Source organism: Thamnophis sirtalis, unplaced genomic scaffold, assembly GCF_051295495.1.
Source record: "Thamnophis sirtalis isolate CommonGarterSnake01/CBP01778 unplaced genomic scaffold, rThaSir2_p1.2 scaffold_15, whole genome shotgun sequence".
Classification (NCBI taxonomy): Eukaryota; Metazoa; Chordata; class Lepidosauria; order Squamata; family Natricidae; genus Thamnophis; species Thamnophis sirtalis.
The window spans coordinates 38,506,926-38,534,893 of record NW_028261395.1 but is presented as its reverse complement, the minus strand read 5'-3'; the positions used below and the strand labels follow the sequence as shown (position 1 = coordinate 38,534,893).

The 27,968-nt window shown below is 45.2% G+C and overlaps 1 protein-coding gene across 1 annotated transcript; it reads left to right on the top strand.

The window, feature by feature from the left end:
* The first annotated feature begins 57 nt into the window (after positions 1-57).
* Positions 58-27,184, top strand: LOC148042563 (protein-arginine deiminase type-1-like). The gene is made up of 16 exons (XM_087702700.1): positions 58-149; positions 6,197-6,377; positions 7,246-7,318; positions 8,828-8,889; positions 11,471-11,588; positions 12,151-12,276; positions 13,827-14,005; positions 14,782-14,885; positions 15,824-15,947; positions 16,302-16,409; positions 17,719-17,870; positions 18,494-18,638; positions 19,822-19,915; positions 19,997-20,076; positions 24,362-24,487; positions 26,552-27,184. Exons 1-16 carry the CDS (start codon positions 58-60, stop codon positions 26,783-26,785), a joined length of 1,998 nt encoding a protein of 665 aa, XP_087558826.1. The 3' UTR covers positions 26,786-27,184.
* Positions 27,185-27,968: the final 784 nt, after the last annotated feature.

Here is a 27,968-nt window from a genome sequence, read left to right as displayed (position 1 = left end):
CCACAGAATACATGTTGTGTTCTTCATATCTGAAGCTCTGGTTTGATTGAAACCACCATGAACAAGCAGAGGGTAATTCACGTGTCCACCAAGCAGCCGAGCTATGCGGTTTGTGTCCTGGGAACAGAGATTTCCTTAGACATCAAGAGGTAAGTCCTGCGATTCTTCATAAGAGTTGTGTTGGGTACAGAAGAAGACTTGGTCTTCCAATCTCCGCTTGGGTGATGCCTTCTGCAAGTCCCTCTTTCTCCTTCCATCTTCACACCTCTTGTGGCCGACCACCTAAGCCTGCTCAGAAGGTAATCAGAAGTAATATACGTGGGAGAAAGATGCGGGGCAGATGGTATAAATGCTATTTAAAGTGTTTTTTTTAAAAAAAATTAGCATTGAATAAATAGTTTAGAACCCACGACTTGAGAACAATGCGTTGCCAGAAATGACGGAATGCAAACCGTCTCTACGATCAGTCAGGAAATCATTGTCTCTTTTGTTAGCCTCCTGAATTTTCCCAGGAGCTACTAATAATGAAAATTTAAGCTAATCCAAACGCGTTGTAGTTTTGTCTTTTTTTTAAAAAAAGAGCTATCTAAAAAAAGAGAATAGAAGGAAAACAAAAGCTAGCTCAGCTTTAGTTCTGCAGAATTTGATTATCACTTGTTTTTCTCGGTCTCCTGAGCTCGCAGAAGGCAAATTGGCTTCTATGTCGAGTTTCCTTCGGGAGCTGATGAATATTATCTATTTTGTTTCCCTGGATAAGAGGATCAAAACGCCTTTTTCTTCCCTGACCTTCAGAAAGGTGAAGAATAAACAGATAACACTGCATTCTTTCCAAACACATCTTTTTCTGGATCTCAATTTTTTTTCCCATTCAAGGTTTTTCTTTTTTTAATACAAATTATACATATTATAGGAACAAAGAGTTGTCCAGCTCTTTTTTTTGACATCTTCTCAGTTACATAGTCCTTTTCACATCATAGTTTCGTTTTCACTTTCCGCTAAATTATTCTCTTCCATTATTTTCCATCTTTGTGGTTATTTTTTTTAATTTTATTTTATTTTATCAATTTCATATATACATTCACAATTATATGATCTCATAACTGTTATTAATAATATGTATTTATAACAATTTTCCCTACTGTTAACAATATACTTGAAGATTGCTTTTTTAACATCCCATAGATCCATCTTATCTTACAACGGTCCTATTTCTTCTTCCCTCCCTCCCTCTTTCCTTCCCTCATTTCTTCTCTCCTACTCCCCTTCCTTCCCTCCCTCCTTCCCCTTCCCTCCTTCTCTCCTTCCCTCCTTCCTTCCTTCCCTCCTTTCTTTTCTCCTTCTCTCCTTCCTTTCCCCCTTCCTTTCCTCCTTCCTTCCCCCTTCCTTCTCTCCTACATTCCCTCCTTCCTTCCCTCCTTTCTTCTCTCCTTCTCTCCTTCCTTCCCTCCTTTCTTCTCTCCTTCTCTCCTTCCTTCCCTCCTTCCTTCCCTCCTTGCTTCCCTCCCTCCTTCCCCCTTAATACAGAAACAATACCTTCCATTCCCCCTTCAAAGTTACGCCAAATTTTCATTTCTTATTTTCTCCATTGGTATATTTTGCTATAAACAGTATACCTTCTCTAATTCAATTTAAACACAGAGAGCATTCCTTTCAATTTTTTTTCTACAATGAACAATGTACTATCATTTCTTTATTTCTTAATTAGTTACATCGCAATAGCAATCTTACTACTATTCTCTTTAGTCTACTAATGCAACTCTTTTCCCCTTTCTTCCTCTTTTAACCATTTTCTCTTGGGCTCCCTAAAATCCCAGGTTTAATTCTTTTCCTTCTTCTCCCTCTTTCCCCTCCCCTTCTTTTTATTTTTCCTATTTTTGTGATTGTTGTATTTTTTCAGAGCATTTACTTTTATTATTCTAGTAACTTTCCCCAGGGGTTTTCTCTGTTCTCCTCCTTTCCTTACTATTTTGTGGTTTCTTTTTTGGGAGATCTAGGATCTTAATTTTGAATCCCACTGACAAGATTTGGGCTTCAGATCGAATCATATTACAATAGCAAGAGAGAGACAGAGAGAGGCTGAAAGAAACGGCTTACAATTAAGATGCCGACAAAATACCACTCAGCAAGTCTTCTTCTACGGAGGAAAAATAAACTACACCTTGCATCTTCAAGGATGGGTATCAGAATCCCTAAACGTATTAGGCGTGCAAAAACCTGAAAGGCAGATGTGAGTGGTGCACACCCCTGGGAGCAAGGTGCTATTTCTGTCCCCTGTCACGCCCAAATGTGATTTTGGGGTTTTTTTGCAGGAAAAAAAATGTGCAGAGAATGAAATTGTGCAAAAGGGGGGAAAAAAGTATGTTTTTACACCACCGAGGAATTTCACATGCACTGCTGCAAATACGTTCCTTGAAAAATGAAAGATTTCTGGACGTTTTCTGTCTCTTGCTTTCAGCGTGCGCTTTTCGGTGGGAGGGACAAGAAATCCTGGTGTGCCACATGCACAGTTTGGGCATTCAAAATCATTCTGAATGGGACACACATTTCTGAGTCAACAAAACATAAAAAAGATGTGGAGACTCTGGAAAGAGTGCAGAGAAGAGCAACCAAGACGATTAGGGGACTGGAGGCTAAAACACATAAAGAACGGTTGCCGGAACTGGGTATGTCTAGCTGAATGAAAAGAAGGACTAGGGGAGACATGATAGCAGTCTTCCAATATCTCAGGGGCTGCCCCAAAGAAGAGGGAGTCAAGCTATTCTCCAAGGCACCTCAGGGCAGGACAAGAAACAAGGGATGGAAACTAATCAAGGAGAGAAGCAACCTAGAACTAAGGAGAAATTTCCTGACTGGGAGAACAATTAATCAATGGAACAATTTGCTTCCAGAAGTTTAAATGCTCCAATACTGAAAGTTTTAAAGAAAAGATTGGACAACTATTTGTCTGAAATGGTATATTTCCTGCCTAAGCAGGGGGTTGGACTAGAAGACCTCCAAGGTCCCGATGAAAGAAATGTCCTTCTGGGTTCGGCTCCAAGTGGGGAAAAAGACACTGGAGACATGGAGGCTGCTTGGAAAGATGGTTTTAATGGTGGACAGGACCACATGGCTTGAGCCCTGAACAGAAAAGGTGATCACATGCTTCAATGTTGGTGGAGAAAAGAGAAGGCAGGACTGAGATGCTGAATCCCTGGTTTTATGCCCTCTCTGGCCTTTGATCTTGATTTTGTATTCTGATTGGTTGTCAGACTCCCATGGAGCCATGCTGGGGCAACTCTCTAGGCTGCGTTTTGAATCCAGGTTTGGTTGAATTCTCAGATGCCATGTGGTGAGTTGGTTAAAGTACCAATATTATCATGCCTTAATCCCATCCCCCTGGAGCTGAAGTGGAGAAGTCTTTATTATGTAAAGTGGACTAGCTTGGCCGCCTTAATGGCCCATTGACAAAGTGGGGATGGGCAGGAAGCTACAGGCAGCTATTCTGTCTTTTAAAACAGGTTTCTTTCTTTTCACATCCAGAGAAATAGTCTGCCTTTTCAATATTTCCTAGGATATTTCATTTTTCTGGGAGAGGGCTGGGTGATAACTTCCTACAGTCCCCTCCAATTCTGCTATACTATTCTATTCTAAACCCTATGTGCCCCAACTGAGGATTCTATGAAAAATTGGCTTTTCTTACTAATGACATTTCCCACGGTTTATTTCCGCATAGCGCTGCATTTGATATTTTGATGTTTGAAAGATAAAATGCCACCATGGCTCAAGTAAGGAGGGATTGTTTAAAATGTGGGTGTAATAATACATTTTTTGAGGCCCGCTGTGTTTCCTTCTAAGAGTACGCAATTGTTGTCCAACCACACAGGTAGGACAGAAAAAACATGTCCATGCATTATTTTGAAAAAGGATTTTAAAAAAACACTGAGTAATCCCAGGTCATCTTCGTGAGTAATTTGAGATGCGTGCAGGCTGCAGAGAGGAAAAACACAGGATTCAGCAGTTAAATATTCTGGAATGAAGAATGAAGAATGAGTTTCAGTAATTGGGGTGTTTTGATGTCGCAATTTTTGCACTCAATCATTTCTGGGTCGCAGAAAATGTCATCCAATCAAATCCATCCACCTTTAAGGCTACCCAAGATTCTTGGTTAATTTTGCGGCTGCACTCAAAACTTTTCTTCATCCTGTCAAACACCAAGTTCCCCTCGCACATATGTGCTAATCGTTCCCGACTCGAGGGGGCATTGCTCATCTCCATTTCAAAGACAAAAAGCCAGCGCTGTCCGAAGACGTCTCCGTGGTCATGTGGCCGCCATGACTCAACGCCAAAGGCGCACGGAACGCTGCTCCCTTCCCACCAAAGGTGGTTCCTATTTGTCTACTTGCATTTTTACATGCTTTCGAACTGCTAGGTTGGCAGAAGCTGGGACAAGTAACAGGAGCTCACTCCGTTATGTGGCGCTAGGGATTCGAACCGCTGAACTGCCGACCTTTCTGATCGACAAGCTCAGTGTCTTAGCCACTGAGCCACCTCGTCCCTTTAAGGTTACCCAAAATTCTTGGTTCCTTTCGTGGCTGCACTCAATTTTTTTCTTCTTCCTGTCAAACACCAAGGGTGTGTGCAGGAATTCCTTTTATTATAAGGTCAACTGAACAGGCCACCCTTTCTGCTTTTATTGATTTCTTGCCATCTTTCTCCTCGGAGTGTACCGAGTGTGTTGAGAGTAAGTTAAAAGTTTGCAGAGGGTTTTTTTTTTAAAAAAAAAAAACCTTTGCATGGCAGGATCGACTTTTAAGGAGCTGACGATGGAGGATAAAAAAAAAAAACAGAGCCTCTTTTCATATCAATAGCAAGCAGCATCGAAGGTGTAAATTCTCGCGCAGTGGAGCTGTTGGTCCGTGGCTGTGCTACAACAGCTTGTAAATCCTGCGGAAGGCAGCTGCAAGAGGAGACGCTGATAGAAGGACTTGTGGGAAGATTTATAGCCTTGGACTCTCCCCTTTTGAGTGTAATTGGGTGTACTGACAGAGTAATATATCTCTTAACAAGTCGCTGCAAGACATTGAAGAGGGGGAACAAAAGAAAAAGAAAGGAGCTAACCACAACACGGTTTCATAAAACATAGCCTTTCACATCCTGTATGCATTTCCCCCTCTCTTTTTCTTCCTTCTTCCCTGTAGTAATTTCCCCCCTACAGCAATAGCTCTTAAGACTTACCGTATTTTGGGGAGTATAAGACACACCTTTTCCCCTCAAACAAGAACACTGTCATGTACAAAGACAGGAAAATGTCATCAGCCTTAAACCACGGAAGTCCAGTAAAGGTTCCAGTAAAAGTCCTCGTGACCCGACAAATGCGCGCACGACAAAAGCGCGCCGACGAAACCGCGGTGAGAATACCGCAATGTCATAAACGCGCCCACAACAACATGCCGACAAAACCGCACCCACAAAAGCGCAATTTAAGTTAAGGTAAGGGTTAGGTTCAGGGTTAGGGTTAGGGTTAGGTTTAGGGTTAGGTTTAGGGTTAGGGTTAGGGTTAGGCTTAGGGTTATTAGATTGTTATTAGTTGTTTGTTGAAGGTGTGCTTTTTTCAGCGCATTGTTGTCAGCGCGCTTCTGCGCTCATTCGTTGGCGCGATTTCGACCGCGTCCTACTGTCCCATTTATATGTACTCTTTTTATGTGTTGATGTCTATGTTTTGCTTATTTGTGCCATTTTTTCATGTGTTTTTCCTACTTGTTTCCTTGTACTTGTTGACAAATTAAAATAAATAAATAAAATAAATAAATACCCCCCATCGGACGAATTAGTGATTAAAAAAAAACTTTGGGTCGTGCAGAGATGGACAAATTAACACTGAAATTAAAAGATAAAGAAGAGTTGGAATACTATGAAATTTGGAACAATTGGTACAAAGGGCTGCAAAACAAGAATAAAATTATTTAAGCCAAAAAAAATATATATATATAAATACATATAGAACTGTGTATAAAGGTGTGTAAATATAGAAGCGAAATATTATATCCATGTACAGATATGATGACATAACAATGTTAATGTAATGACTGTAAGGTGTTGTAGAAGGGAAAAAATAATAAAAAAAACCTGTTGACAAATAAATAAATAAATAAATAAATAAATAAATAAATAAATAAAGTAATGCCACACACACCTGCGTTGTTTGGTTTGACCCTAGTTCCAGGCCCAGGGGAGCAACATCTTTTGAAGCCCGGGGCTCAGGAGGACTCCAGGTCTATGTGACCTACGACCCCAAACACCTTCCCAAGCCTGAAGGTTCGAAGAGGTGGCCTCTTGACGCAGACACCGAGGTCATCGTGTCTTTGAAGGCTTTTAGCGGTGCGGTCAATGACAACAAGGTGAGGAGGACATACACTGAGATGGTGGGGAATATCGTCCCAAGAGTCTTTGTGGCCCGCCAGTGGAGCTGGCAGCAGATTCAGACAGTGAGGAGGTCGGGGAGGAACATGGACCAGTCCTGGAGTCTGATGAGAGCTCTGTGTCGGAGGCAGAGAGGGGGCCAGAGCCTTATGCCAGTTATCAGCTGCTTTCAGAGTCAGACATCAGTGAGGCAGATGAACAGCTGGAGCCTGTTCCCAGGGTGCGCATGCCCGGAGTTGCCAGACGAAGGGAACAGCTAAAGAATAGGGGTCGACCTGGGAGTAAGGCCACAGGTGGACGATGAATGGCCCCTCCCAGAGGACATAAAAGAGGAGCGAAAGGGCAGTGGAGTTTTCAGGAGACCATTAGTTCGCTTCATTGGTTCGTGACTCTCCGAGATTTCTGGCCAAGTTCTGCAGATATCGGCCTGGCAGCTCTCCAAGCCAGATAAGGTCTGTGACCGTAAATCCTCCCTCGAAAGACTTTGCTGGATGTGAATGAGCAGAATTCACAGTCAATTAATAAAAGGTTTTTTTCGTCGGGGCCAGGAGTTTGCTTCATGCTCTTAGGAAGCCTCGCTCAGAACACCAGGTTGGTGGAGAGAGTCTTTAGAAGAGAGGATCAGAAATCCCAGAGGAGCCTAGTGGGCAAGGCCCTACTCATATGTAAGCCCTTCTCGAGGTGTAAAGCTTGAGTTAGGAGCTGCTATGAGTTCACTTCTCTGCTTTCCCGCTGCATGACAGAATATGGATTCACACAGGTCATCTCTCAAAAGGAGGGAAACAAACTGACATATTAACCTGTCTGACAGCTCAGCAGTGACTTGGCCATTCGTTCTCTTTGTAGGTCAGAGTGTCCTATTACGATCAAACAGGGCACACACCGATTGCTGAAGCTTGGGTGTACATCACCTGTGTAGGTAAGTATCAGCTTGACCCGCAACCTGCATCTTCTCCTGGGTTCTTAAGGCCCAAGGAGCAGCAAGCGGGGGTGGGGGTGGAACACCTGCCAAAATTTCTCCATCCCGCAAGTATATTGTGGATTCCAGCTCTGTTTTGGTTTGGCCTTGCAAAGTTAATCAGAAATTCTGTGCGAAGGGTAGGCGGGAAGCCATGGCGAACGAGGGTGGGAATTAGAGTTTTGCTCACACCAGGTGACATCAGGGGTGGGATTCAGCAGGTTCGCACCGGTTCAGGGGAACCAAATGTTAATTTTGCATCTGGTTCGCCGAACTGATTGCTGCAAGGACCAGCTGGCCCAGCCCATTCCTCCCTTCCCCTCCCAGGAGTCTCCACGCAGCCCGGTAAGTTCTGGGCCTGCACGGAGGCTCTGGGAAGTCCCTAATTGGGCCCATTTCCGGCCTCTGGAGGGCCTCTGGAACCGGGGGGAGGGAGATTGTTTTCACCTTCCTGGAGGCTTACGGAAAGCCTCCGGAGCCTGGGGAGAGTGAAAAACAGGCCTACCAGAAGTACCGGAAGTCCGAAAATGGGCCCGTTTCTGGCTTCTGGAGCCCGAGGGAGGCCGTTTTCACCCTCCCGGAAGCTCAAGAAAAGCCTCCATAGGCTGAGGAGAGTGAAAAATGGACCTACCAGAAGTACCGAAAATGGACCCGTTTCGGGCCTCTGGAGCCTGAGGGAGGCCTTTTTCACCCTCCTGGAGGCTCAAAGAATGCCTCTGGAGCCTGGTGAGGGTGAAAACCCTCACCTCCACAGTGGTGCAGGAGGCCAAGTAGGCCATGACCATCATAGCCATGCCTGCCCAGCAACTGGGCAGAGAACCGGTTGCTAACATTTACATGAAGGATACACTTGTTTTCAAGCTATTTTAGAAGAAGCAGACTTGCTTCTCAAGTCCTGAATGTGAGAAGGGAAAGCACCAGAGGTGGGTTCCTACCAGTTCGCACCAGTTCAGTAGAACTGGTTCATCAAATCTACCGAACCGGTTAGAAGAGGTTCCACCAGTGGACCCGGAAAACAGGCCACACCTACAGAAGAGGTTCCAAAATTTTTTGAAACCCACCACACACACACACACACACACACACACACACACACACACACACACACACATACACAGACTCACACAGAGAGAGAAAGAGAAAGAAGAAGGAAGGAAGAAAGAAATAAAGAAAAAAGAAAAAGTGAGAGAGAGATGAAAGAAAAAAAGGAAAAAGGGACAGAGAGACAAAAGGAAAGAAAGAGAGAGAGAGAGAGAGAAAGAAAGAAAGAAAGAAAGAAAGAAAGAAAGAAAGAAAGAAAGAAAGAAAACACATGGCCGGCAAGCCACTCCCACCAGGTCACATGGCCAGCAAGCCACTCCCACAAAGGAGGCCACCCCCACAGAGTAGGTTCGAAAAATTTTTGAAACCCACCACTGGAAAGGACAAAGGCCGAAGAAACATAATATTTTAACTCTGTCTCTCTCTCAGCCCTCTCCCTGGATGCCGATACCAGCCGAACAGGAACCGTCCAGAATTATGCTGCCAACAAGGTAAGGTTGGATTTCGACACAAGGATCTATTTCTGGACAAGTCACCGCTGGTCATGTCGACTGAAGGACTCTTATCCAGAGCTATGAAACTGTTCTTTCAAAAAGTCATGCTGGAGAAGGGAGGTCAACAGAGTTGTTCTGAAACATGGACAACCTCTTTGCATTGAAGCTGGGAGCAATGTTGGAAGCAGGGACGTGCAGTCACTAGAGGCAGGGGAGGCGTGGCCTCACCAGTCATGAGGAAAAGGAAAGAATTTTAAAGAATTTTTAAAAAATAATTAAAGCCAAGGTAGTTGCTACCAGATTCACAGTGACTTGGAACAGTGCTTAGTGTTAACTGTAGGAGGAGGCCAGAGAAATAGGGGCCTCCTGTGCATAAGCAATTTTTCGCCTTTTAAGAGTTAAGCAAGGGTTAACAAGCAAAAAATTTCGTATGCAAAGGAGGCACGTGTTCTCTCGCCTCCTGTAGAGGGCATTTTTAGAGGCTTTTAAGAGTTCTCTGGGAGCAACTAGCTCAGTCTGACTCAGAGCTCTGGCCTTTCATGAGGGTAGGGCAGGCAGAAGCAGAGTTGAAATCGTCTCTGAAACAGCTGGAAAAGGTGCGTGTGTGGGGAGGGGGGAGGAATTCAAAAAGTTTGATCGGAAGGCAGCAGGGGAAGGGGGGGGGGTATGGCAGAGGAGCTGCTTTCAAGCCTTTGGAAAATATATCCAATCCAACTTCTGTGTTTGTGTTTGTTTGAGAGTGAGAGAGGGATCCAATTTCTCTGTGTGCGTGTGTCTTTTTGAGAGAGGGAGGAAGGAGGGGGAGGGAAAAGAAAAAAAATGGGAAAACTTATTTTGCAAGGGGGAAAAATGCTGTCGCTTTAAATCGGAACTGAGCATGCCTGGCTGTGGAATTCTGGGAGTTGAAGTCCACAAGTCTAAAAAGTGCCTCACCAGCCATAAAGCTGACCGCACGTCACTGGTTGGAAGTGGTGTTGGGTGCACTCAAGTCCTCCTTGACGTGGTGAAATACTTCTTCTTACGCTCAGGCAAGAAAAACCAAAAGGAGACATACAGACTGGGTGAAACCAGGCTTAATAGCAGCAACTGTGAGAGGGATCTTGGCGTCTTAGTGGACAACCAGCTAAACAGGAGCCAGCAGTGTGTGGTGGCAGCCAAAAAAGCCAATGCAATCCTCAGTTGCCTTAACAGAGGGTTACAATCAAGATCAAGGGAGGTACTAACACCACTCTATAAAGCCTTAGTAAGGTCACACCTAGAGTACCGCATCCAGTTTTGGTCGCCACACTATAAAAAAAGATGTGGAGACTCTAGAAAGAGTGCAGAGAAGAGCAACCAGGATGATTAGGGAATTGGAGGTTAAAACATATGATGAACAGTTGCAGGAACTGGGCCTGGCTAGTCTAGTGAAGAGAAGGACCAGAGGAGACAGGATAGCAGCCTTCCAATATTTGAGGGGCTGCCACAGAGAGGAGGGGGGGTCAAGCTATTTTCCAAAGCACCCCAAGGCCAGAGAAGGAATAATGGATGGAAACTGAACAAGGGGAGATGCAGCCTGGAAATAAGGAGAAATTTTTTGACAGTGAGAGCAATCAACCCATGGAACAGTGTTGTGGCCCAGCAGGAGTCGTTGGAGCTGCAAACAGACTCCAATAGCGAGGGACCCTATGAGTCGGCTCTGGAAGATGTGGAGGACCCTGGACAGGGTTCAGACTCCGAGCAGGGATTAGAGAGGCTGGTTGGCCACCAGGAGGCGCCAGAGGCATGGAGCAGCGGTGAAAGCGAAAGGGAGTTTGTCCCTGACATCAGGCCCTGGAGCAGTGGGGAGGAGCTAAGGGAGGTGGTCCCGGACGCCAGGCAAAGACGGGCAGATAAGCGCCAACAGCAACTACGGAGCTATAGAAGATAATTGGGGCCAGGTGGTTGTGATTAGGCTCCTCCCAAGAGAGTATATAAGAAGAGACTTTGGGAGGAGGCTTTTTGCAGGACACAACTATTATACTAAAGCTGGAGAAGCTCTTGTGTATATTTCTTATCTGTGGAAGTCTGGGTTGCTGCCAGAGTCTTGTTGGTGTGTTAATTTACTGTGAATAAATTGTCTAGTAATAATCTTGTGTCGGCATGACTCAGCGTACGGAGGGGGGTCAGAACAGAACAGCCTACTTTCAGAAGTTGTAGGAGCTTCATCACTGGAGACTTTCAAGAAGAGAATGGATTGTCAGAAATGGTGTAGGGTCTCCTGCTTGGGTGGGTGGGGGGTTGGACTAAATGACCTACAAGCAGTGGTGAAATTCAATTTTTTTTTACTACTGGTTCTGTGGGCGTGGTTTGGTGGACATGGCAGAGGAAGGAATATGCAAAATCCCCATTCCCTCCCCACTCCAGGGGGAAGGATATTGCAAAATCTCTCCATTCCCACCCCATTCTGGACCCCAGCCAGAGGTGGTATTTGCCAGTTCTCCAAACTACTCAAATTTTCCGCTGCTAGTTCTCCGGAACCTGTCAGAACCTGCTGAATTTCACCCCTGCCTACAAGGTCCCTTCCAATTCTGTTAATCTATAATCTTCTCCCCCACAGACCAAATGGACCTGGGGCCCAGATGGAGAAGGTGCGGTATTGCTGGTGAACTGTGACCGAGATGGTCCAAGCCATGGAAACATGGATCATACCTATCCTTATGTGCGATCCCACGCAGGTAGGTCTTCAGGCATCCCGATAACAATGGAAAGATTGAATCAATGGAAGGCAGCAGAAATAGCCTGCAGTACTTCATTCTAACCACTGTACACCAAGGAAGGAAGGGAGGGAGGGAGGGAGGGAGGGAGGGAGGGAGGATGGATGGATAGCAATAGCACTTAGAGTTATATCTTACTTCACAGTGCTTTACAGCCCTCTCTAAGCTGTTTACAAAGTCAGCCTCTTGCCCCCCAAAATCTGGGTCCTCATTTTACCCACCTTGGAAGGATGGAAGGCTGAGTCAACCTTGAGCCTGGCAAGATTCGAACTGCCAAATTGCAGGCAGCCGGCAGTCAACAGTAGCCTGCAGTACTGCACTCTAACCACTGCACCACCATGGCCCATAAGGTTCATAACGCTAAGCCTCTCTAGAAAGATCAGCTTATTTTCCATCCTAAGACTTCCTGCAGAAGTAATCCAAGTGTGAGTTCTTCGCCACTCAAGACTCCATGTGGTGGGACCTCAAGATGATGTTGCTGATGGCCTACTGTACCAAACCCTTTGTCTCTTCTCTTCTCCAGATCTTCAAGACTTGTCTCTTGTGATTCTCAATATCAACAGCCCTGCCGGGATCTTCGACAACCACAAACTGATCCTTCACATCTCCATGTTTGATGCTGCCAAAGTGAGAGTTTTCCACGCAGCTGGTAAGTAGCTAGGTGGTACCTTCCAGTGCTTGTGTGTTAATATATCATCGTGTTGTGTCAGGCACTGAGGATTTAATAGCTGCCAGCTGATGTAAGGTTGTAAGCTGTAATGTCAGTAAACCAGGAATATGTGGTTGTTGGCCAATGGGGCAAGCCAGCTTCTGATCAGATGACAGCATTATTCTAATGATTGTAATAACAGCCGATATGTTAACAAAACCTGTATCTGTGGAAAAAATATAAAATATAAAGACTGCGTCAAAGCATTTGGATTATCAACTGTACAGCTTTAAATGGGAGAAGTGTCAGGTACTGAGGATTTAATAGCTGCCAGCTGATGTAAGGTTGTAAGCTGCAATTGTAAGCTGATGCAATGAGGATGATGCCTGGTTTCACCCAGTCTGTATGTGTACTTTTGTTTTTTCTTACCTAAGTGTTAGATAGGGCCCAGTGTTCTTACCATTTTGCTAGCTAGGGCCCAGGGTTCAAGTCTGTCAAGACCCGTCTGGATCTTGAGCCTATCTTCTAGGGTGTTGGCTATTCCTGCCAGCTTAGTATCATCCGCACTGTCAGCGTTCCAAATATCACGCAGAATTAAATCGGAGACCAAGGCAAAACTATCCTTAAAGTTCCAATTTAATAAGACAGACAGGTTGGCATTATGCTATGGAATCCCAATACTGGAAATGACATCAGAATTCACCCAGTTGAGAGAAGAAAGAGAAGAAAGGGGGGTAGGAAGGAGGGAAGGAGGGAGGGAAGCAAGGAGGGAAGGAAGGAGGGAAGGAAGGAAGGCGAGAAGGAGAGAAGAAAGGAGGGAAGGAAGGAGGGAATGTAGGAGAGAAGGAAGGGGGGAAGGAAGGAGGAAAGGAAGGGGGAAAGGAAGGAGGGAAGGAAGGAAGGAGGGAAAGAGAGAAGGAGGGAAGGGGAAGGAGGGAGGGAAGGAAGGGGAGTAGGAGAGAAGAAACGAGGGAAGGAAAGAGGGAGGGAGGGAAGAAGAAGTAGGACCGTTGTAAGATAAGATGGATCTATGGGATGTTAAAAAGCAATCTTCAAGTATATTGTTAACAGTAGGGAAAAATTGTTATAAATACATATTATTAATAACAGTTATGAGATCATATAATTGTGAATGTATATATGAAATTGATAAAATAAAATAAAAAAAAATTTTTTTTTAAAAAAGAATTCACCCAGTTAAAAGTTCATGATCTTGTCCCCACACCCGCAATCCATCACATGGTCCAATCTTCTTCTTCCACGCTGGCATCCACACCCAGCTGCTTCCGGTCAGGTGTCAAAGTACGGAGACAAAGGATGAGCTTGGCTTCTAGTAAAGAATGAAAACAATACATTCCACAATCCTACTCCTTCTATTCCCCCCTCCCATCGACTCTACTAATGAAACAGCATAATGAAATAAGAGAAAGTGTGGTAGGCCAAAATTCTAAAAGGAATATAAATGCAGGCCTGACATGCACATTTGGTAAGTTCCCCTTCTATTCCCTCATCTTGCTCGTCTAACCTCTCTGGATACGTTCCCTCAACAGAAAACACTTCGGTCTCCCACTACGAGAACATCTTGGGGTCAGACAAGCTGTCCTACACCGTGCAACCTACAGATGGAAGAGGACAACATACGTTTTACGTGGAGGGCCTCGCATTCCCAGACGGAGACTTCAACGGCATTGTGTCGTTGAATGCCACCTTGCTGGAGCAGACCAGCTCGGTAACCTATTCATTCTTTATTGTAATCCACGATCCATATGTACCCTATTATATTTGTTCTCCATTCTCTGTGTTTTGGGCGTGAGATGGGTTCTCCCTAGTCTTTATCCCTCTGCTGCTTTCTTGTCTTTCTTGTAAAATACGGCATCTGGTATTTGTCACTGCTATATCAGTTTGACAGCTGTCAAAGAGCGTAAAGCAAACTCCTTGTCCCGACAAAAAAACCCTTTATTTATTGACTGTGAATTCTGTTCATTCACATCCAGCAAAGTCTTTCAAAGGAGGATTTACAGTCACAGATCTTATCTGGGTGCCAGGCCCATATCTGCAAAACTTGGCAAGGAGTCTCGGAGAGTCAGGAACCAATGAAGCGAACTAATTGTCTCCTGCAAACTCCACTCCCCTTTCGCTCCTCTTTTATGTCCTCTGGGAGGGGCCATTCACCATCCACTTGTGGCCTTACTCCCAAGTTGACCCTTGTTCCTTAGCTGTTACCTTTGTCTGGCAACTCTGTGCATGCGCATACTGGGAACAGGCTCCAGCTGTTCTTCTGCCTCACTGATGTCTGACTCCGAGGGCAGCTGATAACTGTCAGATCTCTGCCTCCAACACAGAGCCCTCATCAGAGCCTTCCCCAGACTCCAGGACTGGCCCATGTTCCTCCCCAACCTCCTCACTGTCTGAATCTGCTGTCAGCTCTGATGGCCACTGGCAGGCCAACAACAAATTGGAAGGCGCTGGTTCTAATGTCATCCATTTTCTTCCCTCTCTTCCCAGACCTCACCAGCCACTCCAGTTTTCACGGATACTGTGGTTTTCCACGTGGCTCCTTGGCTTATGACCCCCAACACCCAGAGACCCCTGGAGGTCTTCGTCTGCAGGTAGCCACAAAACACCAGCAGGATTCCCTTCCAGGGTGTAACAAGACTCATTAACTAAAATAACCCTAAATTTAGATTTTTGGAAATTCATCCCCAACTTAATTAATTCCTCAATACAGGACAGAAATTTAACTGGGCAGTTTTAAAGGAGGCCTCCTAAATTAAGGGAACATTCCTTGCGTTAACTCCCAATGTTGTCATAGAGAGAAGGGCGGGGGAGTGCATTCCATGCATACTGTCGGCTGAAGTCGGATCTCAGATTACTGCAGCAGGCTTGGGGGGAGTGCATCTCATAGGGGAATGTGATTTATGACACAGAGTGGAGGGAAAGAACAGGGGTAAAGGTCAGCTATAAATCAAACAAAGCTTAGACCTGATTGCAAAAAGATCTTGCCTATGATGCTTCTAATAAATGACTACCGTATTTTTCAGAGTATAAGACGCACCTTTCCCCCTCAAAATAGAGGCTGAAAATCTGGGTGCCTCTTATACACTGAATACAGCATTTTTTTGCTTCCTGAAACTCCGCCCTCTTCACCAAAATGGCCATGTGTAGCCTTTAGGAGACTTCCAGAGTGCTCCTGGGGGCTGGGGTGGGCAGAAATGAGCGAAGAATTGCCTGTTCCCCCCCCCCCCCCTTAGCAGCACTCTATAAGCTTCCTAAAGGCTATTTCATGCCCTTTTGTTGAAAAAAAATGGACCTGTTTTCATGAAAAAAGGGCCGTTTTGGGGAGATTTGCAGAGTGCAAAACCTTTTTTTTAAAAAAATTTCCTCTTCAAAATCTTGCTGCGTCTTATACTCTGAAAAATACGGTAGTTTTGTAATGAAACTTGACTCGATACTCACGAATCAATTAGGGCATTTTTAGGAAACCTTACACCTTGATCATCTCACTTTCTCAGTTGTAATTCCTGTTGCCATCTTCTTTTTCTTTTAGCATCGAGAAGGGTATAAACTCCAACGGAAAATTCCTGGAGGCAATAAAACTTCTAGCAAGGAAAGCCAACTGCAAATTAACCATTTGTCCAGAAGTTGAAAACCGGGGAGACCGCTGGATTCAGGTACACTAGTTTGGGACACAAACGTAGACTTAAAGGCAAAGTTTCCCCTCGCACATATGTGCTCGTCATTCCCAATTGGTGGAGCTCATCTCCATTTCAAAGCCGAAGAGCCAGCGCTGCCTGAAGATGTCTCCATGGTCATGTGGTCGGCATGATTAAATACCAGAGGCGCACACAACGCTGTTCCCTTCCCACCAAAGGTGCTCCCTATTTTTCCACTTGCATTTTTACGGGCTTTCGAACTACTAGGTTGGCAGAAGCTGGGACAAGTCAAGGGAGCTCACTCCATTACGGGACTAGAAGACCTCCGGGATCCCTTCCAACTCTGTTATTCTGTCATTCTTCTCCCAACAGGATGAGATGGAGTTTGGTTATGTAGAGGCTCCTCATCAATCCTTCCCCGTCGTCTTCGACTCTCCCAGGAATCGGGGCCTGAAGGAATTCCCTTTCAAGAAGATTTTGGTAGGACAACATCTCCCATCCTTTCTTGGCCAAGAGAGATAGGATTCTCCCCTCCTTAGATCAATAGAGAAGAACACAGGGCCCTCTTTCCTTTCTCTGAGTAACCTCAAGAGAATAAGGCAAAGTTGCAAATAAGTATTGGACAAAAATAAAGATAAGGTGGGAAAAGATAATAAAACAACATATTGAGTTTAAACCAGAAATATTTTTGTTGGGGATCTTACCTAAAACTTACAACAAAGAAAACATATATTTAATCATTAATGTATTAACAGCAGCTAGAACTGTATTTCACAATATTGGAAAAGTGAAGCGATTCCTACTGAAGAGAAGGTGATTAGGAAAATATTAGAATGTGCAGGAATGAATAGGCTAACACTAGCAATTAAGGAGAAAGAACAAGCCGATGATTCTATGATATGGGAAGCATTTTACCAGTGATGTGCGGTGAGGTTTATGGCTGGTGAGGCACTGACACAGTGGTGGGTAAAGAGCCTCTCTCTTTAAAAAAAAGAATAATCTTTTCAAGCTTTTTACAATGCTCTATTCCCGTGATGGCAAACCTGTGGCGCGCATGCCAGAGGGGGCATGCAGCACCCTCTCTGTGGGCGTGCAAGCCATCGCCCCAGTTCAGCTCCGCCATGCATGTTCACGTGCCTCCTGCTGGCCAGATGGTCTTTGGGTCTCTGCTGCGCATGCATGGATGCAAGGGCCCCCCATGAGCATGCACAGAGGGGAAAGGTGCATACGGGGGTGCATGCACGCATGCACTGGGCTTGTATGCAGGGGAATGCATGCCGATATACGGGGGGAGCACATGCATGCACAGGGGGAAGGATGCAGCACATGCATGGGGGGCATATGTGCATGTGTGATGTGGGGTGCATGCAGTGGAGCTGCACCAGTGGTGGGTTGCAGGTGATACATCCCAGTATGGGTGTACCGGAGCCTGCCAGGAGCACCGGATATCGTTCCGGTACGGTGCTCTAGAGGGCCCACTCGCCTATCCGAGCTCCTTATTGGTCTTTTAAGTCTTCGGGGCATCCGCCCAACTGCACGGCGTGTACAGCGCATTTGCGGCACTCCGCTGAGCAGCTGGAGCATCACGGAGGTGCTAAGACGCATGTGAGTGCTGTGCGCACCCATGTGGATGCCACTGGGCCTGTTCCAACTGTACCATTGGAACGGGATCCGGAACCCACCACTGGGCTGCACACACATGCGGGGGTTTGGGTGCATGCGTTGGCCACTCAGTCCGAAAAAGTTAAGCCATCACGGCTCTATTCTCTTTGTCTTTATTGTCATCAAGGGCCCTGATTTTGGGTACATCACTCGGGAGCCCAAGAACGGGAGAGTGTCCAGTCTGGATTCTTTTGGTAACCTGGACGTCAGCCCACCTGTCTCGGTCAAGGGAAGAAATTACTCCTTGGGAAGGATCCTCATAGGCAGCAGTTTTCCTGGGTAAGGAAGTCACGAGACCCCTGTTTCCCGTCTCTCCTTAACACATCAGAATAGAACTGGAAGGGACCTTGGAGGTCTTCTAGTCCAACTCCCTGCTCAAGCAGGAAACCCTATACAATGTCAGACAAGAGGCTGCCGAGTCTCTTCTTAAAAGCCTCCAGTGAAGGAGCCCCCACAACTTCTGGAGTCGACTTCTGTTCCACTGGTGAATTCTCCTCACTGGTTGGAAGTTTCTCCTTAGTTCTAGGTTGCTTCTCTCCTTGATTAGTTTCTGTCCATTGTATTTTGTCTTGCCTTCTGGTGCTTTGGAAAAGAAGTTGACCCCCCCCTCCTCTTTGTGGCAGCCCCTCAAATACGGTACTGATCAGGCCGTATCAGGCCCCTGCCTCTAGTGACTGGTACATTGTCTAGAATAGATATGTACACAAAAGGAAAGGAAGAATAATGAAAATAACTTGTATGTACTTATGAGATATACTGATACCAGAGCACTGTAAAGATTGAAATGGTGATAATAAAATGAAGAAAACTGTTTAATAAAAACTATTGCAAGCCACATGTAGGAAATCAGAATTCTCCTGGGGGTTCTGCAGTTCACACTTCTCTCTTTGTCCAACGCTTAGATCCGGCAACAGGAAAATGACAAAAATTGTCCGCGATTTTCTTTACGCTCAAAAAGTTCAAGCTCCTGTAGAGCTTTATTCAGACTGGCTGACGGTGGGTCATGTGGATGAATTCTTGAGCTTCGTTCCGGCTCCAGACAAGAAGGTATGGATCGATGGGGGAAATTGAGCAGGGGGTTGGACTAGACAGCCTCCAAGGTCCCTTCCAAGCCGATTATTCTATGTTCTATCATTCCCTTCCCCAATTAAGCTTGCATTCACCTGCGTATGAGTCTTGGTGGCGCAGTGGTTAGAATGCAGTATTGCAGGTTAATTCTGCCGACTGCTAGAGGTTTGTTCCTGACCTTTGTGGTCGTAGGCTACTTCTGCCGACTGCCTGTTGCCACAGTTTGGCAGTTCAATCCTGACCGGCTCAAGGTTGACTGAGCCTTCCATCCTTCCGAGGTGAGTCAAATGAGGACCCAGATTGTTGGGGGCAAGAGGCTGACTCTGTCAACCCGCTTAGAGGGGTGTGTAAAGCACTGAGAAGCGGTATATAAGTCTAAGTGCTATTGCTAATAGATTAGAAGAGTTTATTTGGCTGCAAAGGTATCACCTGTTGCTCTCTGGGCCATCTGCAAAACCCTGTGTGAACTTTTCTTTCATAATATCTTCCTTCTCTATAAAATAATAAAATAAAATAAAATTGGTCCATCATTAGTTTAGTGACTCAAAGTTATACCGGCACTGAAGTTAGGACCATTCTCATGTAACAGTTGCAGCCTTCCCATGATCAAAATTCAGATGCCTGGCAACTGATTCATACTTATGACGGTTGCGGTCTCCCAGGATCAAGCGATCCCCTTTTGCGACTAGCAAAGTCAATGGGAAAGCCGGATAACTCTGGCAAGAAAATTCATAAAATGGGACAAAGCAAGCTTACGAACTGTCTCGCTTAGCAACAGGACTCTCCGTTCTGGTCGTAAGTGGAGGACGAGCTGCACTGGCGTTCTAACCGAACTAACCGGCATGTTAGTCCAATGGTTTGTGTGCTGACATTGCGGGAAGCAAACCATCCTGCATTTAATAGAATACAATGCAATGCAATAGCAGAGTTGGAAGGGACCTTGGAGGTCTTCTAGTCCAACCCCCTGCCTAGGCAGGAAACCCTCCACCACTTCAGACAAATGGCTATCCAACATCATCTTAAAGACTTCCAGAGTTGGGGCATTCACAACTTCTGGAGGCAACTTCTGTTCCACTGATTCATTGTTCTAACTACATCCGGTTAAACTGTGGGAATAAAATTTAACTCAGATTTTTACCCTCCTGGGGGACTCTCCATGCAGGGTTTCCGGCTCCTTCTGGCTAGTCCCCTCGCTTGCTTGAAGCTGTTTGAAGAGAAACAAAAAGAAGGTTATGGCCACACTGCCCTGTTTGAAGGTGAGCCCTAACATTTATTCTACCAGGCTGATTTCCATGGGAGACCACTCATCCTTATGGAGAAATCTTAATTTTTTCCAGGCCTGAAGAGGGTGGGGAAAATTACCGTCAATGAGCTCCTGAGGGACAGAAATTTGCGCCAAGACAGCAAATACGTTCAGGTAAAACAGTTGTTGCAGTCCGCCAGCACAGCTGGAGGCAGACTCAGACAGTGAGGAGGTTGGGAAGGAACATGGGCCAGTCCTGGAGTCTGGGGAAGGCTCTGATGAGGACTCTGTGTCGGAGGCAGAGAGGAGACCAGAGCTGACTGACAGTTATCAGCTGCCTTTAGAGTCAGACATCAGTGAGGCAGAAGAACAGCTGGAGCCTGTTCCCAGTGTGTGCATGCGCAGAATTGCCAGACGAAGGGAACAGCTAAAGAACAGGGGTCGATTAAGGAGGAAGGCCACAGGTGGACAGTGAATGGCCCCTCCCAGAGGAAATAAAAGAGGAGCGAAAGGGGAGTGGAGTTTGCAGGAGACCATTAATTCTCTTCATTGGTTCCTGATTCCCTAAGACTCCTGGCCTAGTTCCGCAGATATCGGCCTGGCAGCTCTCCAAGCTAGATAAGGTCTGTGATTGTAAATCCTCCCTTGAAAGACTTTGCTGGATGTGAATGAGCAGAATTCACAGCAAATTAATAAAAGGGTTTTTTGCCGGGACAAGGAGATTGATTCCTGCTCTTGGGAAGCCTCAGTAAGAACAACAGTAATAAAATGTGGCATTTTGTACACTAGGTAGGAAATTCACAGCACATTTTAAAACAAACTGATTTCCAGTAAAAGGCAGAAGTTCTCCATTGCATAATTTATTCCTCACCATTAAGCAACCGTTTACTAAGAGGTGTGAAAATGAAGTCAGAATCTTAGGATGCTCCTTTGTATACGACTTTTCGAGGAAGCTGGTTTGCAACATCCAACTTCTAAGATTTTGTCTAGACCGCTTAGTAATTTCCTTCCTCGACTAACGTTAGATCCTCTTTTTTGGATCTAAGGATGACGTCTGTCAAATAATTGTTGTGGGGAATTATCAGCTGCCTGTTTTCAAATCCCAGGTTCTTATTTCCTAACAAATAGGGGGGGAAAATTGGTTTGGTTTAGAAAAATCTGCATTCAATGGAAAAGGGGTTTATCATCCTTTGAAATAAGGGACACGGCGGCTCAGTGGGTAAGACAATGAGCTTGTCGATCAGAAAGGTCGGCAGTTTGGCAGTTTGAATTCCTAGCACCAGGTAACAGAGTGAGCTCCCATGACTTGTCCCAGCTTCTGCCAACCTAGCAGTTCGAAAGCATGTAAAAAATGCAAGTAGAAAAATAGGGACCACCTTTGGTGGGAAAGTAACAGTGTTCCGTGAGCCTTCGGCGTTGAGTCATGCCGGCCACATGACCACGGAGACGTCTTTGGACAGCGCTGGCTCTTCGGCTTTGAAACGGAGATAAGCACCGCCCCCTAGAGTCGGAAACGAGACTAGCACATATGTGCAAGGGGAACATTTACCTTTATCCTTTGAAATACCACATAGTTTATACTACATCAGAGGTGGGTTCCTACCAGTTCGCACCTATTCGGTAGAACCGGTTCATCAAATCTACCGAACTGGTTAGAAGAGGTCCCACCAGTGGATCCGGAAAGCAGGCCACACCTACAGAAGAGGTTCCAAAATTTTTTGAAACCCACCACTGGTCCTTGGATATGATTATTCTACACTATCATGCTCATATTTATAAAACTCAGTGCCTCTGTGAAAGGTAAGGATGACTACTGCGTTTGTGGTGCAATCAGAACATTGCGTGTGTTGAAGTTGTTTTAACGCAAACCAAAGATGCCTTTTAAAAAACAAGTTTACATCATATTCTTATGCATGCCAGTGCTGTGTGTGAGGTAATTTAAGGTGGTTCTGACAAGTGTCATCAGCATCTTCCTCTCCGGTCACATGGGTGGCAAGCCACTCCCATCCAGTCACATGGGTGGCAAGCCACTCCCACAAAGGAGGCCACACCCATAGAGTAGGTTCGAAGAATTTTTGAAACCCACCACTGTACTACATCCTTGGAGTCCTTAACTTAGTAAAGAACTATTGTTTTGTTTTAGAAAGATAAAAACCTCCCCTTAAACCAACAACCACACATATTTCTTAAGCCTGTGTGTCCCTTTCTATAATATGTCCCACACCTCTTTTTGTATTCTTGTGGAACCATTTCAGCAGGATGAGGGCAAACATTGGTTTCTTGAGCCCCAATATGCTTTCAAAGGAGAAATTATTAACTAGAACTACACCTTATCAAATACGTTTTAAGTTTCAAACCAAGTAAAATTACAGGAAGAGAAACCCCACACCTCTAAAAGTGACACCGTTGGACAGCCTGGTGTGACAGTGAAATCCTAGATTTAAAAAAGAGGGAGAGAGAGATTTAAATCTCTGTGGTGTAGTGGCAAAGATCCAGGTTCAAATCCACCCCCCTGGGGTGATTCTAAGCTTCGATTCTCTCTCAACCCAACCTATTTCACAGGAATTGAGATTCCCACACTCTCAGGAGGAAGTCAAGCTATCAAGCTATCATAATGCAAGTCCTTGACTTACATGGGTTCACTTAGTGACCATTTGAAGTTACAACGGCACTTTAAAAAAGTGACTTAGGACCGTTTTCCGCACTTATACAGCATCTCCATGGTCAGGCGACCAAAATTCAAATTCTTGGCAACTGACTCCTCTTTATGACGGTCAGTGTCCCGAGGTTATGTGACCCCCCTTTTGCGACCTTCTGATGAACAAAGTCAATGGGGGAAGCCAGATTCACGTAACAACTTGGTTACTAACTTAACAACTGCAGCAAAAAAAAAAGGTTGTATAATGGGACACAATTCGCTTAGCAACCGTCTCCGTTACTCACAGATATTTTGGGTTCAATTGTGGTCATAAGTTAAGGACTACCTGTTATAGATCATTACTTGGACACTAAACTTGGGACACTGATGAGAGAGACATCAAGCCAGAGCAGCAGTAGGTTTCAAATTTTTTTAGAATCTCTTCTGTAGGTGTGGCCTGCTTTGTGGGAGTGGCTTGCCAGCCATGTGACTGGGTGGGAGTGGCTTGCTTATCTATCTATCTATCTATCTATCTATCTATCTATCTATCTATCTATCTATCTATCTATCTATTTATTTATTTAGTAGATTTATAGGCCGCCCAATCCCGGAGGGTTCCCGGGTGGCTTACAAAGCAAGAAGAATAATTAATAATAATAAAAAAGAGAACAATTTAAAAAAAAACATCACCCATGCACCCAATCTGATTGGGGCTGGACCTCAGAGATGAGGTCAACAGCCCCAGGCCTGCCGGAATAGCCAGGTTTTAACAGCTTTTCGGAAGCTGATCCGGATCTCTGGGGGTAGTTCATTCCAAAGGGTTGGAGCTTGCCGGCCATGTGACTGGGTGGGAGTGGCTTGGCAGTCATGTGACTGGATGGGCATGGCCAACTTGTAAAATGTGGTGAAACTCACTTAACAACGCTCTTGCTTAGCAACCAAAATGTTGGCACAGAAACTCTGGTATTTGAGGCACACAAGTCTTAAAGCGGTCAAGTTACAAGGCCATTGCACCCCTAGCCCTTTAGAAAAAAAAAACCACAGGGGTGTTCAAACTTGACAGCTTTAAGACTTGTGGACTTCAACTCCCAGAATTCCTCCTCCAGTCATGTTGGCTCAGGAACTCTGGCATTTGAAGCACGCAAGTCTTAAAACCGTCAAGTTACAAGACCCTTGCGCCCCTAACCCTTTAGGAAAAAACCCCCAGGGGTGTTCAAACTTGACAGCTTTAAGAGTTGTGGACTTCAACTCCCAGAATTCCTCCTCCAATCATGTTGGCTCAGGAACTCTGGCATTTGAAGCACGCAAGTCTTAAAACCGTCAAGTTACAAGACCCTTGCGCCCCTAAGCCTTTAGGAAAAAACCCCAGGGGTGTTCGAACTTGACAGCTTTAAGACTTTAAGGTTTAGATAGGACTCTTAGAGGCAGGCGGGGTGATTGGTGAGCCAGTGAGCGGCAGGTGGGGTAAGCATGGTGCGGATGGGCAGGGGGAGGAAGCTGGAACCGGTTCTAAACGGCATGGTAGATTTGTGGAACCTCCTCTATAGAAGAGGTTAGAACTGGCAAGAACCCACCCCTGAGCCAGAGGTATAAAAATGCCTTAAGGACAGATAATATGAAATTAAACCATTAACCCGGGACTCTCCAAACTTGGCAACTTTTAAGATTTGCGGACTTCAACTCCCAGAATTCCTCTGCTGGCTGGGGAATAATTCTGGGAGTGGAAGTCCACAATTCTTAAAAGTTCCCAAATTTGGAGACACCTGCTTTAACCTGATGGGAACCCCTCACCCACCTTTGTCCTTCTCTTCCTCTTCCCAGAGTTGCATTGACTGGAACAGGAGTATTTTAAAACGGGAACTCGGACTGACCGAACGAGACATCATTGATATCCCCCAGCTCTTCACGCTCGAAGGCTCCACCGCCACCGCCTTGTTCCCAGACATGGTGAGAGACCCTCCATCCCACTGGTCTTCCCAAAGCAAACATCCCTCCTGAGAATCCTACAGGGCTCAACCAGCACCCCAAGTCTCAATTCCAAAGTTCCTTGGAGAGATCAATGGAGATTTTATAATCTACCACATCTATGGAGATCGAGGTCCTAATTGATCCAAAGGTGCTTTTTCAAGAGGCAACTGGCCTTTCTTTGAAACTTCTTGGATGAGAAGCAGAAGGTCTTCAAAGAAGAGAGATCTTGGACAACCATTTAAATATGAGCCAGCTGTGTGCAGCAGCTGCCAAAAAAGCCAACCCAGTTCTAGGCTGCATCAACAGAGGGACAGAATCAAGATCACGTGAAGTGTTGATACCACTTTATAATACCTTGGTAAGGCCACACTTGGAATACTGCATTCAGTTTTGGTCGTCACGATGTAAAAAAGATGTGGAGACTCTGGAAAGAGTGCAGAGAAGAGCAACAAAGAGGATTAGGGGACTGGAGGCTAAAACATATGAAGAACGGTTGCAGGAACTGGGTAGGTCTAGTTTAATGAAAAGAAGGACTCGAGGAGACATGATAGCAGTGTTCCAATATCTCAGGGGCTGCCACAAAGAAGAAGGAGTCAAGCTATTCTCCAAGGCACCTGAAGGCATTTACAAGAAGCAACGGGTGGAAACTAATCAAGGAGAGAAGCAACCTAGAACTAAGGAGGAATTTCCTGACAGTTAGAACAATTAATCAATGGAACAACCTGCCTCCAGAAGTTTGTAAATGCTCCAACACTGGAAGCATTTTAAGAAGAGATTGGATATTCATTTGTCTGAAGTGGTGTAGGGTTTCCTGTCTAAGCAGAGGGTTGGACTAGAAGACCTCCAAGGTCCCTTCCAACTCTGTTATTCTATTCTATTCTATTCTATTCTATTCTAAAAACAATAAAGTCACATTGCCTCTTGAAGAAGCACCTTTGGGATAACCTACCATGCTTTCCATCTGCAAAACAGAGATACTTTTTCATCTGCAAAAGCGGGAAATTTCCTAATTTTCTTATCCTATTTTTTAAAGATTGCATTCAACGTCTTTTTATTGAAAAGGGAGAAATTTATTTATTTTTAATTACATGGGGGGGGGGGCAATGAAGACAATGGCCAACCAGCACTGTTAACTCTAAGCATTAGCTTCTCATCTGAAGGACGTGAACAATGACTAACTCCTGTTGACTCAAAAAAGGGAAGCTTAGACTTTAAACGGTTTAAAGAAAAAAAGACATGGGGATGGGAATCATTTTATACAATTCTGGGCAAAAACGGGGTCCTTCCAAAATTGAATGAAGGGGTGTTTGTAACAATCACTTAACTATAAGCCAGCTGTGTGCTGCTGCTGACAAAAAAGCCAATAAAATCCTAGGCTGCATTAACAGAGAGATAGTATCAAGATCATGTGAGGTGTTAATATCAGTGGTGGGATTCAATTTTTTTTACTACCGATCCTGTGGACGTGGCTTGAGGGGCGTGGTGTGGCTTGGTAGGTGTGTCAGGTGAGGGATGCTGCAAAATCCCCATTCCCTCCCCACTCCAGGGGAAGGATACTGCAAAATCTCTATTCCCTCCCCACTCCAGAGGAAGGATACTGCAAAATCTCCATTTCCTCCCTACTCCAGGGGAAGGTTACTGCAAAATCCCCATTCCCTCCCTACTCCAGGGGAAGATATACTGCAAAATCCCCATTCACTCTCTGCAACAAAGAAGAGGGGGGGGTCAACTTATTCTCCAAAACACCTGAGTGCAGTTTAAGAAGCAACGGGTGGGAACTAATCAAGGAGAGAAGGAACTTAGAACTAACGAGTGAGAATAATTAATGAGTGGAAGAGTTTGCCTTCAGAAGTTCTGAGTCTTCCACCACTGGAGGTTTTTAAGAAGATGTTGGATAACCTTTGTCTGAAATGGTGTAGGGTTTCCTGCCTGAGCAGGGGGTTGGATTAGAAGACCTCCAAGGTCCCTTCCAACTCTGTTATTCCGCTTGGGAGAAAGAGATGGATGAGAAGTCAACTCAATTCTTTGTCCTTTTCTCTGCAGGTAAATATGCTCGTCTTAGGGAAACACCTGGGCATTCCCAAGCCATATGGACCCATCATCCACGGCCAGTGTTGCTTGGAAGCGAAGGTCCGCTCCCTCCTGGAGCCGCTGGGCCTCTCCTGCATGTTCATTGATGACTTTTTCTCCTACCACGTTTTGTCGGGAGAAATCCATTGTGGCACCAATGTCCGGCGGGAACCTTTCTCCTTTCATTGGTGGAATATTCTTCTATGAAAAAAAAACTACCCATGAATTATCTCAGACTTCACTTTCTACCCCTTTGTCTCTGAGGTTGGAGAAATGCAGCAGCATGGAAAATGGTAGGAAGGAGAAGGAGAACTTTTCCCAGAGATAATTACTCAACACCTTCTCAAAATCTGTTTCAATTTTAGGTCTCTGAAAACACAAGGCAGTGTTCTGACCTAAACCTCCTGTAAAAAGTACACACTTAGTCCCAAAAATACCCGTAATGAGTCACAAATAGTTTGTAAATAGTCCAACAGTAGTCTGCCAAAGTCTTTCGGGATAAGGCTGATAAGCACCCACCTTTATCTTCCTTGAAACGCTGCCAAAGACCTAATTGGCAATTAGCTCGAAGGCTACACGAAGCAAAGAGTCCAAACGGAGATTCAGAATTTAAACCAACCAGCATGAATAAAGTTGCTTCCTGCAAAGGCTCCTGTGCCTTTGCTTCTCCTTTATGTCTTATGGGAGGGGCCAATCATCTCCAAGTCTTACTCCCGAGTTATCCTTTTTGTCTTAACTGTTCTTGTCTTCAGGCAGCTCTGTGCATGCACACACTGGGAACAGGCTCCCCCTGTTCCTCTGCCTCGCTGATGACTCTGGAGGCTCTGGAGGCAGCAATTAACTCCCAGTTGGCCATGGCCCCCTCTCTGACACAGAGCCCTCATCCGAGCCTTTCCCAGACTCCAGGACTGGCCCATGTTCCTCCCCAACCTCCTCATTGTACGACTCTGCTGCCAGCTTTACAGGCCGCTGATGGACCACAACAGGTACTAACAACTAACCGTGCAAGGAATTCAAGACAGCATATAAAATTGTCTGGCTTTCTGGAAATACTCTGTTTCTGGAGAAAGCAGCAAGAGAAAAAGAAATTACCTGGAAAACCCAAATAAATTTATGTTTTCAGGGACAATTTCTCCAAAGCAATCACCAAGAATTTCCAGATAAAACAAGGAGGAGCTGCTGTCTCTCATCTTTGGAAGGGGCAAGAAATATTTACTCCTTGTATGATGGTTGACCTAAATTGATTTCCCAAAGCTTTTTTTTTTTTAAGGAGGAAAGAGTCATTTGTAAATCTTGCAAGCGTTTGTGGTTTCACATCTCTCACTCCTGGGTTCTAAACAGATGCAAATCCAGCCCTGATTACTTGGCAGAATTTGCATGTGGGAATTAT

What these genes read in the sequence shown, in the direction of transcription:
- LOC148042563 (XM_087702700.1), top strand. Translation starts at nt 58, where the DNA reads ATGAACAAGCAGAGGGTAATTCACGTGTCCACCAAGCAGCCGAGCTAT. An exon ending in TTATGTGCGATCCCACGCAG is followed by an intron (nt 11,589 to 12,150) that starts GTAGGTCTTCAG and finishes TCTCTTCTCCAG; the next exon opens with ATCTTCAAGACTTGTCTCTT. An exon ending in TGCTGGAGCAGACCAGCTCG is followed by an intron (nt 14,006 to 14,781) that starts GTAACCTATTCA and finishes CTCTCTTCCCAG; the next exon opens with ACCTCACCAGCCACTCCAGT.